At 53.1% G+C, this 14,791-nt stretch overlaps 1 protein-coding gene across 1 annotated transcript; it reads left to right on the top strand.

Moving 5' to 3' along the window:
- Positions 1-13,291: 13,291 nt before the first annotated feature.
- Positions 13,292-14,197, top strand: LOC112979596 (olfactory receptor 14A16-like; the record flags this gene model as incomplete). Its single annotated transcript, XM_026093920.2, has 1 exon — positions 13,292-14,197. A coding segment is annotated over exon 1 (906 nt), but the record flags the coding sequence as incomplete, so codon positions are not given.
- Between the last annotated feature and the right edge of the window lie 594 nt (positions 14,198-14,791).

The following is a 14,791-nucleotide window of genomic DNA, read 5'->3' as shown; positions in this document are numbered from 1 at the left end:
CACTGCTCACACGCTCCCCTCCGCTGCCCGTTGGAGTTGCTCCATGGCAAGGCATGGGGACAGGAGGTAGCAGGCCGCCTTGGGGCCCCTCGCTGAAAGGCAGAGGAGCAGGTTGAAGAGGAGTTTTGGGTGAAGAGATGCGAAGAGCATCCTTTTTCCCTGGATGGATGTAAGAGCTGAGGGCAAGGGGGGAAGTGAGATGGAGAACTGCTGGACCAAGACCATCAGCCTGCATTGCAGTTCCTTGTTCCCAACACTCCTGCAGCTCTCCACCAAGGGTAAGGGCTTTGGGAGAGCCTTTCCGAGGTGTTGCACTGATACTGTTAACTGAAAAAACGGCTGTGGGTCCTGGGCTGTGAGTGTGGGGGGCTGCCACAAGAGCCCTGCTTGAGTCTGCTTCAGGGGACAATGTGGCAGCCAGGACTCCTGGGTCCTGGGGCTGGCGCTGCCCTGAGCCACAGGGCTCCTCTAGGGCTGGCTCCACCCCCTCATGGCAGGGGGCAATCCATAGCCACGCTTCCCTGAGAGTGGGTGGCCCTTTAGGATCTGGCTCACGCAAAAGAGGGGTCCTGCGACCAGGAGGCTGGGGTGTCCTGCACCTCTCATGGGTCTCTCAAGAGCCTGCTGGAAATGCCAAAATGGAAAAAGAAACCTTCAAATTGCAATAATCCCAAGGTGTCTACTTATTTGGGAGAACTTCTCTTCCTTCCCTGTGGATACCTTCCAACTTGGCACAGCATGTTTTGGGCTCAGAGATCTTGTCCTCACATGGCCACAGCCCCTGTCCACCTGCAAACTGGGGTCAGACCTCTGCACCCAAAAGACAGCCTGTTTGGGGGAGCAGCTTGGGAACAGGTGGGGGTGCCATCGCCACCCCACAAGACCCTGCTGACCCCAAGCCTGTTTCTCTGAGCCGTGGGGGGCAGTGCTGGGGGGAGCCCAGCAGGGCCATCTCCCCCACCCCCTCCCACCCCACACCTCCACTGCCCAGCACCGGCAGGCCCAGGGCTGCTCTGGCCCTGGCTGCCCCGGGGCCCCGGGGCTCCTCAGCCCTGCAGAGTGACGCACCGGGGCCCAGCCCGGCCCTGCAGAGAGCAGCCCCTGCCTGGGCACGGCCCAGCCCTGCCGGGAGCAGCGCGAGGGCTGCCGAGCCCCAGCGCTGCTGCCCACAACATGGTGCCCCACCTTGAGGGGGGGGGGGGCTGGGAGAGAGGAGGGGCTGCCTGCCCGGTCACACAGGGCCCAGCGTTGCCATGGCATCGCCCCATGTGCTGCCCTCCTATTGGCCAGCAAGGGGAGGAGGGCGGGCTGGCCTTGACTGATGGCTCTGTCAGCCAATGGGAGTGCAGCAGGCTGCTGGGGGCCTCACCAGGGCCCTGCCCCAGGCTCCCTTTTGTCCTGAACAGGGCGTTTCCAGGGCTCGCAGAGAGGCTGTCCCCACGGGTCCCGCCGGGCCCCAGCCGCTGCGGCTGCTCCGTGCCTCTTGCTGGGCCGCAACCCTGAGGCCCTGGCAGCAGCCGGGAGGGTGTTTGCAGAGCAGCTCTGTGCTGGGAGCTGCTGGGCTCCTGCAGGGCCTGGGCAGCTGCTGGGCGGCCAGTGCTGCCCTGGCTGGTGCCATTAGCCCTGCTCCCAGGCCGGGCTGCAGAGCTGCTGAATCCCGGCTCTGCTGGTTTCCCCCGCTGAGATGCCCTTGCCGCAGTCCTTCCCCGTGTCTCCGAGTGTCAGGGCCCCAAGCAGGAGAGTGCTTGTTGTCCTGGGGGTGTGGAGGATTTGCTGGGTGTGTTCAGCACTGGGGCAGGAACCAGACTTGGGAGTTGCGGGAAGGCTTCTCCCTCTGCCTGGGCCATGAGGCCCTGCTGTCTCCAGCTCCATGGTCGCTGCTCCCATGCAATCCTCCTGGTAGGAGATGTTGCCCAGAATCACTTGCAGGCCTTTCCCTAATTCCTGTAACAGGCATGTGGCTGTGGTGGTGCCTGTGAGGTCATCTCTTTCTGTGTCCCTGATAGGCCAGCATCAGGTACACAGCTTGGAAATCCCTTGTGAGGTCACTGCTGACAGAGTACCTGGAAGGCCAGCAGCTTGCACATGACTTGGAATTTACTCTGAGGTCACTCCTGTCCCAGCAGCACATAGGCCTGCAGCAGGCATCTGGCTGTAAACGTAGACATGGAATTTGACTTTGTGCATCCTCCTAAGTTCAGACTTACAACCCTCCGCTAGTCGATGAGGGAGTCCAGCCAGAATGTTTATGTTGCTAAGTGAGTTAAGAGCAGGTGTGAGTGTTGACAGAAGTAATCTCTGATTTCCAGTGTGTGTGCGCTACAGAAAATTCTGCCCCATGAAAACACCAGGCAGCTTCTGAGATTTTTCTCCCAGATCTGCAGGATATCTCTGTTCCTTGATTCCTGGAGGTGGGAAGTGACCAGGCCCAAGGCAGTGACTGGCTGTTCAGAGGAACTGACTGTTCCAAGCCTCCAGAGGACTAGAAGCAAATGGAAGGCTAAAGATTTGGTCCTTGTGTGTTTGGGGCCCTTGGGGGTGCCCTGGCTGCTGCCATGTGTGGTCATGTGCCCTCTTTCCATGATGTATAGCTGCATGTTGGCAGGCAACCCTCTGTGGGGCAAGGGCCAGGGGTTTGGGGTGTCACAGTGGTGGGGTGCCTTGTGGTGGGGACAGACGATGGTCCCAGGGTCTTGGTGCTGCACGCAGGAAGAGGTGTCTGGAGAGAGCAGAGCTGTGCGTGGGGAGTGCCGCCAGGATGGGGAGCTGGGGGACTCTCGGAGGTGAGGACATGCCTTGACTCGTAGGACCAAGGCGGTCCTGATGGCAAGAGCCAGGGATGCTGGCAGTCTGCTGCCTTCTGTGTGCTGAGGTTCAGGCCTTGAGTTTCCTCAGCTCTTGCCAGGATCTGCAAGCAGGATCCAGACTAAAGGGCAGGGAGTGTTTCTCCTTGCTCTGAGATGCAAACCAAGCCTGCTTTTACCCTCCTTTCCTTTCATTTGCTTTTCCTAGTGAGAGCTTTCCCCTGCAGCAGTTTGCTGCGGGAGGAGAAGGCCATGGGAGTTGCTCATTGCCAGCTGGGCATTAGCATGCTGGCAGCTCTTTGGAGGAGTGAAGGCCTTGTGGAGAGGTGGTCTTTGGTGACGGGCAGGTATGTTCTTGGGAGATGACTCTGAAGGGAGGATGATGCCTTCCTGTGCGCAATCCCCTAGACAACTAGTCCCTTTGAATAGGCAAATCAAGGCAAGGGTGCTCTGCAACAGATGCACAGCCCAGGTCTCTCTTCCTTGCAGTTGCAGTCTCTGCAAGTTCTTCCACTGTCCTGCTGTAGTGTGACCTTCCTGTGCTGCAGCAGGGAAATGAGAGAGCAGCTCACATGTGGGCATCAGTGTGCTAGGTTTGGTGTCATTAGGTGCTGACACAGGCAAGATGCTGTTTTTCGCCTGAGCTTTGGGTGGGTGTGAGGAGCCCCACTTAGCTCTAGAAGCATTGCTGCGAGTAGCTGGAGCCAAGGGAGTGATGGTGAGCACAGCCATCCTCCAAGGAGGCTGCCGGCTTTTGGGCAGGCCTTGTGGACGCTGTGTGCTGGAAGCACTTGACCCTTGGAGTTTCCTACCTGAGCGCTTTTAGAGTTTTGCCTCATTTTTTGAGGAGAAAGTCTTAGAGCTTTTGCATTGTGACCTCTTCCCTCCCCACCCCTGACTCCTCCTCTCTGAGGCCCTGATGGGATAGTCTCCCTGCAGCCCTGGAAATTCCAGGTGCCAATGAGTGGAGCACTGCCGTATCCTTCTGGCTTGGCTCCAGGCTTTGCTTGGGAGAGAAGCCCCAGCTCTTGGTGAGACAGTGAAATGCAGTTGCTTGAGAGCAGTGGAAGGCTTGTGCCATTTTCCTGGTTGGAAGCCTGCTTGTCTAGGACTGGTGCCCTGGCCCTGTGCGAGCTGGTCAGTGTGTCTGTGTGCCACCATGTGCTCGTTTTTGAGCCCCCTGAGCAAGGCCTGAGAGAGCATGAGTGGTGCCAAGAGCTTTGGCCTCCCTCCTTGAGGCCCAAAAGGGCACCTGATTAGGGAGGCCTCTTGGCTGACTGTGTTGAGGGAAGCTGATACAAAAGAAAGGGCCCCAGAGCTGGTTCAAGCTGGGAAGATAAGGGAGTTACAAGCAGGCTGTGTTCCTGTGTCTCACACTCCGAAAGGGAGGATGTCAAGACTTTGAAATAAGGCCTGTGCAGGGCATCAGGACCTTGAGAAACAAAGCCTGCTCTCACTGCTGGGGCAGTGTTAATTGTTGTGGTCTGGAATTACCTCCTCCTTGTCAGGACCTTGAGAGACAACAGCAGGACCCAACAAGGAACGACGGCAGCAGAAAGAAATCCGTCAGCAGAAACTGCAACAGTGAAAATAAGGAAAAAAACAGCCTGCCTAGGGACAACAATGAGACCCAACAAGGAACGGGAGGCCCCAGACCTGAATACTGCTATTGGTCCAAACTACTGCGTAAGGGGTGGGAAACTTAAGTTGAAAAGTTATAATTGCCCAAGGATTTCTTTGTTCAGGGTCCCTCTTCAAAGGCACCCAGCTGGAGCTGTAATTATGGCGCGTGCATCATTAAAATTTAGTTATTTAATTTGCTTTCATTTGGCTCCAGACTTTTTCAGCAGGAACCTAGTGTCGGGCCCTGTTATGGTGGCCGGCGAGCCAAACCTTCTATAACAATTGACAGTGCAAGGAATGAAAAGTGAGAGTGGCTAGATTCAGTGGGACATCTATAAGACATCGCTCTAACACAGGTATGTTGAGATTTGTGCACATTTGGCCATCCAAAAAAACAGTGTTTCCTTGAAGCTGTTCCCCCTCCTTTCCTCTATCGGTTGATACCTCAGTGTGTGACATGCTCTGTGCAAAGAGTGAGAGGTGGCACGGACAGCCGTGGGCAGGGGGTGGTGTTGGGGCACTGGGATCTGTGCGAGACACAAGAATACCTTGTTTAATGGTGTAGACCTGATTATAACAGAACTGTTCAGAAAAGGACATTGAAAATGAAACAGGAAAGAAATTAAGAAAAAGACTTAAAGCAAATAAATGTTCTGTTATACTTGTCATCTTTAATTTTTTGTGTGTCCTTATTATCTTTCTTGATATTTTTTCTCTTTTTTTTAATATAATGGTCCTTTAGGGGGATGTTGTGTTTTTTCTTTTCTTTTTTTTTTTTTAAAGGAAAGAGATTTTCAGAGCTGGGATGGGATGCAGTCACAGGGTCATGGACATGTAGTGCCATTGCAGGTGCCCTGGTCCCCTCTGCCCAGCCTCCCTCTGCAGCTCCCAGGGGCTCCGGTCTCCCACAGGTCCCCCGCAACAGCTGCCAGGCGCAGGCAGGCACCTCAAAGACACCAGGGTCTCCCCAAGTGCCACTGGGTGCTTGTGGCTGGACACCTGAATTCTGCTTGGAAAGCTGAAGAGCTGTTTTTCAGTGTTTCAAAGATATGAGCCCACTTTCATCAGCTCAAGTGATTAATTTTAATGTCAACGTTTTGCTCAGATCAAAGAGTGGAAATCTTCAGGAAGGGTCTTAATCTCGGGAGAAGAAATATTGATCTGTCCTTGACCTTGTGTTTCCACTGCTCTGTCTATTAGGCGGTGGATGTAATCTCAGTGATCTCTCACATATCTGCATGTGTCCTGATTAATTTGGTCATTTCTAAAGGCATCTTTGCATCAGACTCTCTCTGTGTATGCACTTTCCATCGTTTCCCAGTTTTCCTCCTCCCCTTGCTCTTTATCATTCAGATACCTCTCAACTCTCCAGTTGCTGCTCTGAGCTTCTGGGAGTCTGAAGCTTGCCTCGTCTTTCAGCAGTCTCAGCGTCTCTTTAGCCAGCTCCTTTGTTCTTTTTTTTTTTCCTATCTATCTGTCAAAAACATTTCAAGGAAGGTTATTTCTTGGGGGAAGTGGAGCTCACTAGAGGCAGCTTGGACTTAACATACACTTGAGGACAGTCTCTTTTATTAAGCTGTTTCAAATTTCGTTTTTGTTTGCTTGCTATTAAGACAGATCCTTCTGTGTCTGTTTGCAGCTAGTTCTCTAAGGAAAGCAGGTGGGAATTGGTGCACATGAGCTGTAACCTTCAGCTAGAGACTTGAGAGGAAAAAGCTTAGATTTTAACCAGAGTGCTCTAAGTCCCCAGTGGCTGAGGAGGGAACTGTCAGGGCTGGAGAGCTGGGGAGGAAGGTTGTCCATACGTGTCTCCTATCAAAAATACTGCTTGTCCTACATGTCCAGACTTGATTAGGAGACCCAGTGGATCAGTATGAATTGGAGAATGTGGGTATCGCTTATTCTGAAAACTGAAGAATAAAGAAAGCTTCAGAAGCAGACATCTTTTCCTGTTCAGGTGCTCATTGAAATCTGCCTAATTCCCATACTCTCCTGAAAGCTTCCCAATTAGCCACACAAGACTTCAAGAACTGAAGGGAATTATGGAAAGAGGCATGGCTCCTGAGGGGGTTTTGCATTTTAATGACCCCTTGGGTGTATTTGGTGCTGAGCCCATGAAACACAGATGCTGAGAAGAGACTGAAGAAACCTCTCAAGAAGTTAAAGTCAGAAGCAAATCCCAAGTTTCTTGGAGTGTTAACGGGTCCCACTGAGGGCCATTACCAACAAAGTCTCCCCAGGGGCTGATTAGAGCAGAAAGTTGGAGGCCCTGATTGCAGGCAGACAAAGGCAATGTGCAGGTGGCTGTGATGCCAAGTCAACCTGGATGTGTGTTATCAGGCAGAGCAGCCAGGCCCTGACAGCCAGCCCCTGGGTAGGGTGATCCTTTCCATCCTGCATTGCTCAGGGCTCTTCCTGGGGGCAGTGTACAGGTGGGGGTGTGCAGTGCCAAGGGCAGGACAACAGCTGGGCACCTCCTGGGCTCTGTGGAGGGGAGGAGGCAGCAAGACCACAGTGCTGTAAGGAAACGTCAGCTTCTCATAGGCCTTAATGGCAGAAATGCTCACCATAGCAAAGAGGACAACGACCTGAGTTCTGTTGGAGGCTTTCAGCCTTGGCATTCCTCTCTGTCCTCTCCACCGCAGGCTGTTCTAGCCTGTCCCAAAGCTGCACCTGTTTCCCTGCAGCCTGTAGACACCCAACCTGCTTCTCCACCTTGCTCTCACTGCAGGATCTCCCCACCTTTACTGATGTCCCTCTGTCCTTGCTGGTTGCTCCTTGAAACACAAAGCCAGGGGCTGATCACGGAGTCCCTCTGGGTGTCCTGTTGCACCACAGCACTACCCTACGAGTGACATTCTTGTTACCTGAAGTGCGATCTGAACCTCTCAAGATGCAGTTTGTGGCTCTTTCCCCTTCTCATGCTGTTTTCCACTACCAAGAACAGCTCCATCATCTCTGAAACCACCCTGTCACAAGCAGTCACAGGTGACTACTGTACTAGCCTTATCCTCCCCTTCAGCAGGCTAAAGAAGCCCAGGCCCCTCAGCCTCTCCATACAGGCCATGTGCTTCATGCCCCGAACCCCATCTTGGCAGACCTCCTCTGGACCCTCTCCAGTTGCTCCCCATTCCTCCAGCACTGGGCAGCCCACACTGGGACACACTGTTCCAGACATGGCCACAGCAGTGCTGAATTAAGGGGGATAAGAAGTGCCCTTGCCTGGGTGGCCATGCTCTTCCTAATGCAGTCCCATATGCAGCTGGCCTCGTTTGTGGTGAGCACGCATCACTGGCTCATATGGCAGTGCTTGTAATGTCCAGGCCCTTCTCCTCAGGGTCACTCCTCTGCCGGTCAGGTCTCTGTACATGTTGTTCCACCCTGCTGATGAGCCTTTCAAACAGGACAGGATGCGGGGCATTCCCCTGCATACCCCACCTTTACCTGGCTTCCTGGTAAAGCATGAGCCATTCATGAAAACCCTCTGAGCTCCATCATCCAACCAGCTTTTTTCCCATCTGGATGTCTACTGCAAATCCACTACTCTCCTGTCCTCCACAAGAGCAGGTCTTCTATCAGAGAAGGAAATCAGGTGGTTTAGGAGTGATTTACCTTCTGTAAATCCATGCTGACTGTTCCCAGGCACCTTCTTCATGTGCCAAGAAATGTGGTCAGAGAGCACTGGCTCCAGGACACACTCCTCATCAGAGTGAGGCTGAATGGCCTGCAGCTCCCCAGGTTGTCCTTCTGGCCTTTTTTGAAGATGGGCACAGCATATTCCTTCTTCTGCTGATTGGGACGTCCCCTGATCACCACAACCTTTCAAAGATGGTAAAGAGCAGCCTTGCTCTGTCAGCGTCCATGGATGCCGGCCATCCAGTCCCATAGAATTCTATGGGTTGAGTTCTAGAGACTTGGGCACTGTGTGTTGGTTTTCTCCTCAGGTCTCCGAATTCTAGGCACAACAGCTAAGGAGACCTTGTTGGTGAAGATGGAAGCCAGGAAGGACTTGACTTCCCCAGACCTATCTATAACCTCTTTTACAGGAATCCCTGCCCCTTTCAGCAGGGAGCCCACATCTCCTTGTTTATTCTTCTACTGCTACTGAAGCAGTAGCAGCTCTTCTTCCTTTCCTTCATATCCCCTGCACGTGTCTCTATCCAGGGGACCTTTGGCTTCCTGAACACCATCTCTACTTTGCTGCACAATGTTTCTAAATTCCTCCTTTGCAGCCTCTCCCTTCTTCCCCTTTGTGTATGCTGCCTCACTGCCTTGGAGCTCATGTGTGAGCTCCCTGTTTAGCCATGCTGGGCTCCAGAGACGTCTACTAATTTTACAAACTGTTCATTTGGAGCATTCTTGTGCCTGACAGGTGCTGTCCCTAATTACCTGCTGGCTTTCCTGAGCTCCACTGCCCTTCAGAGCTGCCTCCCTTGGTCCATCCCATGCAAGAGCTCCATACATCCAAGCTGCCTCTTCACACATAGGGCATCTCCCTCCTGATGATCCCTGGTGGTCTCTCCTGAAGAACTTGCACCCTGCCATTGAAGGACTCCATCATGCGAGTGATCCCACCACATCTCAGCTATTCCAACCATGTGGCACTCCTGTGACAGCTTGTGCATCTCCATTTACTCCTGCCTGCACCCCAGGCTGCATCTCTTTGCATATGTGTTGGCTTCAGCACCTCAGCTGTGGCACCGATCGAAGATTTGTTACAGGGAAACATGGTACCAAGGACCTCATGTATGCGAAGACTTTGACTGCAAGTGGTGACATGCTGGCATGGACAGCAGGTGGCAATGTAATGGTGAAAGGTGGTTGCCACTGAGAAAGTAAACCCTGCAGTGCCCAAGGCCAGGGAGAAACAGAGCTGGGCCATGCAGGAATGGCAGGAGAGAGATTTGCTCCCTGAGCTGACTCTGCGGCATCATTGGGCCTCTGACAAACTTCTTGAACCAATCTCCAGGAAGGACAAGGTGCCACTGAAGAAGGCCCTGGGCCTGGGCAGCCTGTGATCCAGATGCCCTGAGGTCATCATTTGCCTTGTCCCTGGTTAAATCGTCTGGTGGGGTAAAAAGATGTTCAGGGGGAGGACAGCTGGAAGGGTTTGAGAGTACTGAGACTAGAATAGAGACCTTGGTGTGATGGGCCTCCCATTTATGCAGCACACTTGGATGCAGACAGTACAGACTTTGCCTAAAGGCAGTGTTGGAGATTCATTTGTTTGGGCACAGGTAGGGAACCCAAGATGTCCTGGGGTGCTTGCCCAGCAGCAACTCCAAAGGGGCATGGTTTTCCTTTAGGCCCCATGCTATATCCGCTAGAGACATGTGGTTGTGCTGGACAGCCCAGGCATCCAACATGGCCCTGCAGGCCCACTTCTATGTCATTAAATCAAGTGTCTGCACTGAATTACAATAGCTGTTTGTGTTTGTAACATTGGAATTTTCATATGTCTCAGCTTCATAGTGAGCGGGGCTCTAGTTGCAGTAGGCATCTAGTGTCATTTCAGATGGCCAAAGCAATTCCCCACCTGGCCCCCACCTGATGCTCTAGGAGGTTGCAGGTCTCACAGCTGTTCCATCAGAGCAAGCAGACACTGGCACATGCCTGGACCACCTCTGTCCCTTCAACTGTCACCAGGTGTTTGTGTGTGAGCAAATGACTCCCACCCTCCATCTCCAGTGATTATAACCAGAGCTTAGACAGGGAGCTCCCATGCAGACCTCTATGTTGTGCTCACTTCAGTTTTGGCAAGGGGAATCCCACCTCCTGTGTGGAGTTCATGGGAAGAATCTGAATCCCACTGCATCCCGGGGGCTTCTAAACCAGCATGTGATGTCCAGATTGACTCATCTGAATCAACACCTGAACCATGTGTCAATGAGCTCCCTTCTTGTCCCTGTCTAGGTGTCCTGCCTAGTGAAGAGATGGGAATCGAGGCTTCCAGAGTGGGACATTTCCACCTATCATAGATAGCCATCCTCTGATGAAATAAACTGCAATGTTGAAATCAGTCTCTCTGCACTCTTTAGAAAAGGACTATAGGTGATTATTTTAGTTTATTGCAGTGAACATTTCCCAGGAGGAGGGAGCACAGGGGACAGAGACATTCAGGCCTTCAGCTGGGCCTCTGTTCCTGAGTGGGGCCAGGCTCCTGGGATGGAGGGAGCTCATGGCAACCTGGCAGCACTGCCCAGACACAGCTGTGTGCAGGAGCAGCTCCTCTGCAAGGAGCAGCAGGGCTGCGGGCACTGCCTGCTGCTGCTGACATGAGCTGAGAGAAGGCAGGGAGAAGTGCAAGGCAGTGTGGAGTGGGAGGACAGAGGAGAGCTGCTTGTGGGAGAAATCCTCACAGCCCTTGACGCGGTAAGTATCTGGCTGCAGAGCAATACTACTGGGGTTCCAGAAAGGGTCTTCTAGACCCATTCCACCCCATAGGATAGACTTTTCAAGGATTGTTCTCCCAGCTTCTCCTTTGCAGAGGAAGAGGAGATGCTTTAGAGCACAAATTCCCTACCACACTGTCACAAGGACAGGGCATCACGGCTACTCTCTTCCAGGACTGGTGCTGGGCTGTGAAGCCTGGGTGTGTGCACATCTGCCCAGGGCTGTAATTCAGAGCAGTGTCCCTGCACCCCAGGGTGCTGTGTGCCTGTGGCAGTGATTCTGCCACCTGCGAGGGTCAGCACTCAGACTGCCTGGGAAGCTTCCCACAGCACTGTGGGGAGAAGATCTGGGTGGGAGGCGAGACCCCCAGCAGGGCAGGTTCATTCTCCCATCAAGAGGGTGCTGCATGGGTCAGGGCTGCTCACAGCTCCAGCTCACCCTCAGAACATGTCTGGAGGGGACTTTTCAAGAGAACACTCATGGCAAGCTTACCTGAAAGGGGAGGCACTCTCCTGAGGCTCTGATTTTGTTTTGTATCTTTGGCAAAGCACAAACTGAAGAGAAAGTTTTAGCTTTAGATGCCTGAAGGAGAGTTCTGCAGTGTTACTGTGAGGGATCAACAGGTCTGCAAGGATCCCAGAAAGTTCCTTCAACTGCCTTTTTACCTGCAGGCAGCAGCAATATCACTCTCATCATGCTTAGTCTCACGTGCTCCTTAGGTCCTGCAAACACAGAGATGCCCCTGGGCAGTGCCCTTTTGCTGGAAGGTTTCCGTAGGGCAGAGCCAAATGTCCAGCGGGTGGGATGGGGTCTGTGAGCACTGACAGGGGAGAGATGTGGGGACAGAGACAGAGCTCCCAGTGGGGACAGCTCCAGGCAGCTGGGAGATGCTCAGGGAATGCTAGGAAGGTGCCCACAGAAACACTGTGGTAGGCTGGATTCAGGCAACTCTCTTGTGGTCCTTCACTGTAGATGTCTTCCTCTGAGCAAGCCACCCTTTTCTCCTCTCCCACCCAACAGAGCCCTCCCTCTGCTCTGACGGTGAAGGGATCTAGGGCATCTTTCACCTCCTCTGCAGTCAGATTTCCAGAAAGCAGAGCTGCCTCTCTCCTGCCACGTGCCCATTTCCCACTGCAAGGCAAAGGGGCTGCGAACGACTGCCCTGGGAGGACGCACTGTCTAGGAGGTGCAGTCTGGGGAAGGTACCCCTCTGTCTCTCCTCCCTTGGCAGCAGGGTCACAGTGTTTCTCCTTGTTTCTCTGCTTCTGCTTTCTGCTCTTGTACTTGCTGTCAGCTGGGGGTTCAGCTACAAATTCAGACACCACCCTGAGGTCCTGCCATGGAGGTGTCTGCATAGGGCAAGGTGCCCAAGCCCTGTCTCAGCCCAGGGTGCTGGGTAATGCAGTCGGAGGGGCTGGGGAAGGAGCTGACTCTCCCTTTAGGAGACTCTGTTTTCAGGACACGTGACTGTCGCCTTCGGGTGTCCTGCTGGGTTTGCAAGCTGCCCTCCAGAAGGGCACAGCTCTCCCATAGGATCTTAGCAGCACTGCAAAGCCATTTCAAGAAGCTCAGGAGATGCTCATGCCATGGAACGCTCCTGAGTGGTTTTGTATGTGTGCAGCTGAAGTGATCCTGTCATTTCCTTGGCTAGAATGGGAGTGTTGAGAGTTTCCTTGGCTATCTGCACTCAGCTCACAGAGTCCTTGGGGTGATCGTCTGTGTCAGGAGCAATGTCCTGTTCTCCCCATCACATCTCCATGTCAGGCTGAGAAAGAGTGCAGAGTTATGAGAACTGTGCTTTGAAACCAGCCTCCCTTGATCTCATCAGAGTCCAGTGTCTTTTTTAGAGTAACTCGTGTGTGAAATCATCCTCCAGGTAACACAGGTGCGAGCACAGGGCACCTGGGAACAAGATGGAATGGCTCAACAACACTCCTGACTCTGCACTAAGCAGCAGAGAGCCCATTTTCCTCTCTGGTCTTTTTAAAGTTTGTGCTTGCAGCAACAAAAACATCTCTGCCTACAAAGAACACTCACCAGATGCGATGGCAGAATCTAAAAATCTCCAAAGAAAATAATAGTAAAAAAATGCTAAGCCTCACTGCTGCAGCCCAAACTCTTCAGAATTGTGTGTGAGGATATTAACAGACCTTTTCCATTAAAGGTGGACATCCTTTGCCATCAACTGTGAAAACCAGAGCTGTCGCAAACCAGTCCCAAATACCCACTGGGGTAGATTGGGACAGGCCCCTGCTCTTCCCAGCACACTCAGCTGGAACTGAATCTGAAGAGCTGAACAAAGGTCTTCCTGAGAAGAAATCTGTCGGTTTTGGGGGAGGGGGGGGAAGAGGAGGGGTTGGTAGAGCAAGTATTTCTATGAAAAATGGAAAGCTTTTCTCAGAGAAGAAATTGTCCTAATTTGTCCCTGTCTTTTCCTCCATGAACAGTCCACCTGTGCCCCAAAGGAGCAAATGTCCAACAGCAGCTCCTGCAACAAGTTCCTCCTCCTGGGGTTTGCAGACAGTAGGGAGCTGCAGCTCTTGCACTTCTCCCTCTTCCTGGGCATCTACCTGGCTGCTCTCCTGGGCAATGGCCTCATCATCACAGCCATAGCCTGCGACCACCGCCTCCACACCCCCATGTACTTCTTCCTCCTCAACCTCTCTGTCCTCGACCTTGGCTCCATCTCCACCACTGTGCCCAAATCCATGGCCAATTCCCTGAGGGACACCAGGGCCATTTCCTACTCGGGATGTGCTGCCCAGGTCTTCCTCATTTTCTTCTTATTAGGAGGAGAGTATTCTCTCCTCACAGTCATGGCGTATGACCGCTACGTTGCCATCTGCAAACCCCTGCACTATGGCACAATCATGGGCAGCAGAGCTTGTGTTGAAATGGCAGCAGCTGCCTGGGCTGGTGGGTTTTTCAATGCTCTCCTGCAGACTGCTAACACATTTTCAATACCACTCTGCCAAGGCAACACAGTGGAGCAGTTCTTCTGTGAAGTTCCCCAGATCCTCAAGCTCTCCTGCGCAGACTCCTACCTCAGGGAACTTGGGCTTCTTATGGCTGGTGCCTGTTTAGTCTTTGGGTGTTTCATTTGCATTGTGGTGTCCTACGTGCAGATCTTCACAGTCGTGCTGAGGATCCCCTCTGAGCAGGGCCGGCACAAAGCCTTTTCCATGTGCCTCCCGCACCTGGCTGTGGTCTCCCTGTTCATCAGCACTGGCATGTTTGCCTACCTGAAGCCCCCCTCCATCTCCTCCCCAGTTCTGGATCTGGTGGTGGCTGTTCTGTATGCAGTGGTGCCTCCAGCAGTGAACCCCCTCATCTACAGCGTGAGGAACAAGGAGCTCAAGGATGCCCTGAGGAAACTGATTCAGCTGGTACTAGTTCAGCAGCAATGAGCTGCCCATCTCTCCTCACAAGCAATTCCCAGTTTACCTCAGACAGCTCTTGTGCCTTGGGAGTTCTGTCTGTGATAGCCATGTTTGTACAAAAATGTCTGAATTCATCACACTTCTCCAGGAGCACAAGCCCCATCCGTGTGACCCAGAGGTCATCTGTAAATCTGCCGATCACTGTGTCAGAGCTGGCCTCCCAAATAGCATCTCTGTAATAAAAGGGGATCTCCTTAGTCCTGTGCCTGAGCAATGGGCTCTTCTTCCCAAGCTGGAGCCAAGAATGAGCTCAGGGAATTGCACCCTGTTGCTGTGCCTGGGATTTCCATGGACTAAGGAACATGAGCTCTTTTGGGTAATGTGTGAGGGAATGAGGGCTGGATTCAGCTGTCACTTGTGGATGCCCCATGTCCATGGGGAAGGTGAGTGGTCAAGGGGTATCTGGCAGGGACTGTGTCACCTATTAGAGGGCTGGTGACAGATGCCCGTCCTTCTGGAAGGGAGTATGAAGCCACCTGGAGAGCACAGGGCATCTCCAGGGGCAGCGTGTGCCTGGGATGGGCAGTGAGT

This window comes from Dromaius novaehollandiae, unplaced genomic scaffold (assembly GCF_036370855.1).
Source record: "Dromaius novaehollandiae isolate bDroNov1 unplaced genomic scaffold, bDroNov1.hap1 HAP1_SCAFFOLD_27, whole genome shotgun sequence".
NCBI classification, from domain to species: domain Eukaryota; kingdom Metazoa; phylum Chordata; class Aves; order Casuariiformes; family Dromaiidae; genus Dromaius; species Dromaius novaehollandiae.
The sequence above is the reverse complement of the archived record's forward strand: the minus strand, read 5'-3'. Positions and strand labels throughout refer to the sequence as shown.